Here is a 6,000-nt window from a genome sequence, read left to right as displayed (position 1 = left end):
GCTGCTCTGAGGGCATCACCTGTCCCGGCGCACCTGGGCCGGGCGCGGCCGGGCTCGGCGCTGCCGCCGGCGGCTGCAGGCGGGGCCCGGCTCCCCCGGCTCCCCCGGCTCCGGTGCGGGGCAGCGCGCACCATGCGGGGCCGCGGCCCGGCCCGCCCCGGGGGCCGCGTGTGCTGATGTAATCGCCAGGCAGGCAGCGCTGAAATTCAACACCGCGGCGGGCGGGAGCTCCGCCGGTGCCGGGGCAGGCGGTGCAGCGCCGCTCCGCCGCCGGACCCCGCGGGCAGCCGCGGGCGCCCCCGCCGCCCGGCCCCCGGCCCCCCCGCCGCGCCGCCCCCGCGGGCCGTGCGCGGGCCGGGCCGCCCTCGGGCTTGCGCGGAGCTCGGCGGAGACCTCGGGCCGGCGGGCTTTCATGGGCAGGAGCTGACCCTGCGGCGGCGCTCGGCTTTCCCTCGGACCTCCGCTGCCAGGGCAAATGCATACAAATGCATTTGGGAGCCGAGAGGACAAGGCGAGGACGCGTCTCTCCCGCGGCACGAACGTAAGCGGGAGCCGGCGAGACGGGGCGCACCGCACCGGCACCCGCCGCGGGCCGGGCAGGGCGTGGGGCTGCGGCTCGGCTCCCACCGCGGCCAGGGGAGCACGACCCCGGCGGGCAGCGCCCCCAGCTCTCCCTCCGAGCCCCGGCCGTAACCCCGCGGGCTCCCCGGTGTCCCCGGCGGACCGACGGGCTGCCGGCTGCTCGGACGGGGACCGCCGGTATCGCTGGCTGTTCCTGCCCCTCTCCTCCGCACCCCTGGTGTCATTCGGGATGTGCCCTATCCCGTCCGGCACCCTCGTGTCGTCCTTCCCTCGCCCGCCCCGGGCAGCCTGGCTCCGGTATCCCCGGGGAGCGGGGATAGCCCGTGCCGAGAGCCCGTGCCCGCTGATCCCGAGGGGGAACGAGGACCCCGGGGCCCAGCGTCCCGCAGTGCCCGCAGGAACCTGGCAGCTCTGCGCCCCTTTGGTACCTAGCTAGTAAAACGCGGCGAACAAGCAAAGAAAAAGCATGCAGAATTTAAGCTAAAGAGCTAAGGCTGCTCTCTTAATACCTGAGATTGCCGGGTGAGCTGCTCTGTATTCGCATGTTTTTGCAATTGGCAGAGGTATTTCTCATGCATCCTCACCTGTGATGCAAAGGTAGAGCTCTGCTCTCTACAGTTTACTGAAAAGAAGCCTTGGTAAAATGACTGAATTTATAGTTGTAACGATATTAGAGAGGTTACTTGTATGTGTCTCTCTTTGTAAAGTGCTGATTTTGTTCTGACTGTCTTAAATTTACTGAGCGTTCTGAGCAGGACAGAAGAATTTGTTTAGTGTTGTAGTGAGGATTATGCTGCTAAAGTGTGCCTGATGTATAATCAACGCGTACTTGAATGCTTGTGAGTAGTTAAGGGGCTTCCTGAAGGTGGCCTTCCTGGGAGATCTGTTTTTAATGGCTGTGTCTTTGGGACTTCTTCAGGAATTGTCTGAGTGCAATTTCAAAGAATGGTTTTATTTTAAATCTGTAAAAGGGTATTGCTGATGGAGTAACATAGATTGCATTATAGGAAAGAGATACAGTAGCAGAGATGCAGTTTACTCAAGTTCAAAATATGAGATAGCTTCAGAATATATTTATATTTCTTCTATAATATTTACCTCATTTACTTCTATGTAGAGCGAGGAAGCTGGTCACTTGCCTGTATTAAGAAACCAGAATTCCTCACAAAAGGATCAAGTTTCCCTAGTATATGTCAAACCAGTAAATCCCTTGCAACTTCAACTACTTTTTCCTTGAAACACCATTAGGTCAGGCCTGTATAGGGGTGTCTCTGCAGATTAAATAAATAAAACAGCTACATGCCTTCTAAATCTCTTACCCTATTTATTGACAGGATATTTAAAGTATGAGCAGCCTTGTATCACCCTTGTTTCTTGCAAGAAACCAAGTTGTAGTACATTTGAAGGATGATGTACAAAATATACAGAGACAAACCCTGTAAAAGACGAGTATTTCACCTGAGTAGGAATTCAAGTTGTATACATTTTCCTTCATACAGAAAAATGCTGTCTGGAGAACTAGTGTAAGTAGAGATTTACTCATAAAACTGCTCTGAAATAATGTCTTTCCAATTTTTTTTTCCTTTTAGAAATACTAGAAGTGTTGACTGTTCTTCTGGATGTGGTAGTTAGTAATTTTAAGCCAGATGCTGTCCAAAGAATGGGCCACCAGGCAGGGAGTTTCCTTTCTCTGAACCCCAGTCCTGTTGTAGAACTCTTCTTCGGGCAATGCTCTTCTACCTCTCACCTCATCTCCTATTTCTCCCATTTCCCATCTATTCAAATTGTGAAATTTGGCAAAGGATTCACGATCTTCCCTCGAGCTAATTGCATGGTGCCACCTGTGACCAAAGGGATGTGCCACACCAGAGAAATTTTGCAGGCTGTTGTGTCCCCTCAAACTGTGTTGCTAGTAGGTCTTTTAAAATTTGGAAAGCAGCACTGGACCTGCTGGCTAATTTAATTACAGCAGCAAAGAATGTTATATTTATTTTCATATCTTGAAAGGTAAGTTTTACAACATCTTGAGGTCTTTGAGAGTTCCAGGGCATCTCTGTCCACAAGGTGCTGTGACTTTTCCAAAGCCCTTCTCAAGTCTGATGGACCCAAACTGTGCCATTCTCCTCAGCAGTCCCCAGACAGATCCAGTGAAGGAACACCTGTGGGGCAGGTGCTGGTGTTTAAACCACCATCCCTGAGGAGTGCAGGACTGAATGCACCTGTGGCAGTCACACTGCAGACAGGTTTACTTGTCCTTCCTAGCAGCCAGCTAGTGGTATTTCTTCCTTTAAACTTGAGATTTAGTAAACTAGGCTGGAATTAAGAGGATACTGCTGTGCCCTGACCAAACTTCAGTTCTGTATCCTGCTGAGTAGTCTTCAGAGGGTGGAATTTTTCATTGTAGCCTGCCACAACTTGCTTTGAAGTTTATCAGTTTTCTCATCCATCCATCACCCCTAATACAAAAAAAAAACTCGCCATGGATGGTTGCTGTCCACTCTGAAGGAAGAGGCAAATAGCCACATGTCAAAGATTATCAGAAAGATAAACTCAGTTTTTAGTGGTACAACAGCTCCATTACATTTGGTAGTGCCTTCCTCCAAAAAGATTCAATAGTGGCCCTCAGCATTTGTTTGCATGTACAATAGAGCAGATGAAAAGGTAGGAGAAAGGGAGGAAGTTTGAGAGACCCCTTGGCTATGCCCTAAACCTAGGTATTGGGACAGTTTCAGTTGTGATGTTAAATGGGGAAAAATAGCCAGCATTTGGGTCAGCTGAAGTCATCCACGCCACATGATTCTGCATTTTTCTCTTGGCGTGTCCCAGCATCTCCAAGAGCAGTGTACTCAGCTGAGACAAGGAGCCAAGCTTCCTGCAGCTATGGCAGCTGATGGTCAAGCCACATGCACATTATGCCTGGTGTATGGTGTATGCCTGGAGCCTTAGTGGCTGTGCTGGTGTGAGAGTGAAGTCTGAGAACTGACTGTTCTGCAAATGTACAGAGTGGTGATCTCAACCAAGCGGGAGGGTTTACATGGATTAGGTTGCACATGGTTTCATTTACAAAAAATTTTACTTGTGAAAAAAGGAGGAAGTCTCACTTTTCTCATGCCTTAGAGGACCCCCAGCACTACGGTTGTCTCTGGTCCCTGGTTTTTCTCTTAGTTGATAACTCATCTGTTCTTGACATTACCTAGAGAGCACTGTGTAAGCCAGATGTTTGTCTTTACTTCTCACTAAAATGTTTCTGTATATTCAGTTACATATGTGTAATTTACAGCCCTGGGAACACTTTGAAATTCCTCACTTTCCTACAATGTTTGCTGGGAAGTGACAGAGGCAGGTACCTGACAGACACAGCTTTGTACCTGGCTGGTGTAGTAGAAGAGGCTGCTGTAATTATTAGAGGAGTCATCTTTGAATTCTGGGCTCTGGGATTCTTTGAGCATCCTTATTTTGTAGCTAGCTAAGATGTTTTATGTGATTTTTAATGGCAAATCCATTTTGCACCTTTGAAAATAGTAAGGGTTAAATAAAGGGTTATCCTGAGTTTTAGCTGATACAGTGCAATGCATGGACTTTGTTTCTGGCATAGCTGTCTCCTGTCACTGAGTTTCTCATTTGATCAAAAGATGATGCATTGTGTGATCCAGAAACTTTGAACTTGAATTCTGGGCTTTAGAACTGAAAAAAATGGAGTGTCCTGTAGTGGATGAGCTGTTTGGACAATGGTTAGTGTTACATCTTTTTCAGGAGTGGCAGAACTGCTCCAGTAGACATTTCTTAGCTGTAGCAGGAGAAAGCTTGAAGGGAGGAATAGCTAGGGATCGTAGTGGAGGTTAATTAAAGAACATGCCCCTACAAGCATGTTGGGATGTGTAAGGCATAGTTTCCACTTTTTCCCCCTCTGTGATCAGAGCTGAAGCACTGGTGCATATTTTTGAATATCCTATATGTTCTGGGAATTTTCTTCTGAAAGACATGATGTATCTACCATTTTACAGTGGCAATGATGACTATCATGCTTATTGTTCCTTAAATTATTTATTTGTTCTGCTTGCCAAAATTAAACTCTCACAATATACAAATCCACTTGATAAAACCAGGCTATTGCTCTGTGGTTTTCGTGAACTTGGATGTTTCTGAAATGTTTGAATTCCAAACCCTTTAAAGAATTAGTAAGACTTTTCACTAAGATGTGTGTGTATGCACATGTACTCATCTTTGTTTTCTGTTTAAACCATATGTTCCTGTATAAAGAGTGGTAGTGTTTTCTTCCTACTTTTTAATGTGAAAATCTGACTAATGAGCTAGCAAAATTAGGGAACTTGAAGTTATTTATCTTTAGTTGCAACGTTACTTTCAAATACACTTGAATCCAGATACTCAAGTGCTCTTTGACCTGGTTCAGGAAACATTTTTAGTCACACTAGCATTCCATATTATGAAAAATCACTGAGGTTACATACATTAACAAGCAAGGGGCTTGAGTGTTATTTGATTAGTTACTATCAGAACTACATTTCTGATATTTTTGAAATATTCCTTCTTAGAAGTGAGTAGATAGAGGTTACTATAATTGTTACATGCATCTGTTGCTGGTTGTCCAACATTAACAGAGAATATATTTTTCATTTAGTAAAAGATTCAGTCACTGATAAGAGTGATTAGATGTTAATCTGGCTACAACGATAATTAAGAAACAGCAGACAATCTGTTCTTAATCACAGTAAAAATGTAGTTTGTACAACACTGGACACTTCTAAAGTGAATTTTGAGAATATAATCTAGATAAATCTTACGTATGTTTGCTGGAAAAACCGAAACACCAGTGTGCTATCAATATTATTTTGACACTAAATCCAAAACACAACACTTGACCAGCTTCTAAGAAGAAAATTATCTCCCTGGCTGAAACCAGGGCAGTAAGCCTGTGACAGCTATCAGTATGACACTTTTCTACCTGAGCATGGACTTAGAAGTTGAAATGTGATGGGATTTTTTTTTTTTTTTTACTTTGTGAAGAGCATGACTTTCTTGTAGCACAATAGAACTTTATAATACAAGAACAAAAGTTTGACACATTATTTTCACTTATGGGAAGATATGTGATCTAGTGAGAGGACTGATAGGAGGTAAAATTATCTAAAGTCTCTAATGATCTCTACAGGAATTAGTTTGTAATTTATTTTATGTTCTTTTTATGGTAACATTTTTTTCTTTCCAGGAAGAAATTTACTACATAGCATCATTCATATTTGAAAGCTGCTGCAAGAAAATATAAAGCAGATGCAGTCATTTTATTAATGAAAACCAGTGTTAAATATATGTGCCATGTCTGAGGGCATACACAACCTCAATCTTTGTGTGAAACACCTTCTCAGTATCAGTGGAAAGTTGTACAGTGTGATGGCTTTG

At 45.5% G+C, this 6,000-nt stretch overlaps 1 protein-coding gene across 1 annotated transcript in view; it reads left to right on the top strand.

Annotated features, from left to right (window-relative positions):
• Positions 1-370: 370 nt before the first annotated feature.
• Positions 371-6,000, top strand: part of COL24A1 (collagen type XXIV alpha 1 chain) — a 117,328-nt gene continuing 111,698 nt past the window's right edge. The window contains exon 1 of the mRNA XM_021526749.2: positions 371-541. Coding sequence (XP_021382424.2) covers positions 486-541 — 56 coding nt within the window. The 5' untranslated portion in view covers positions 371-485. The remainder of the gene's footprint in view (positions 542-6,000) is intronic.

Source organism: Lonchura striata, chromosome 9, assembly GCF_046129695.1.
Source record: "Lonchura striata isolate bLonStr1 chromosome 9, bLonStr1.mat, whole genome shotgun sequence".
Taxonomy (NCBI): domain Eukaryota; kingdom Metazoa; phylum Chordata; class Aves; order Passeriformes; family Estrildidae; genus Lonchura; species Lonchura striata.
Note: the sequence above shows the minus strand (reverse complement) of the source record. Positions and strands in the feature narration are given on the sequence as shown.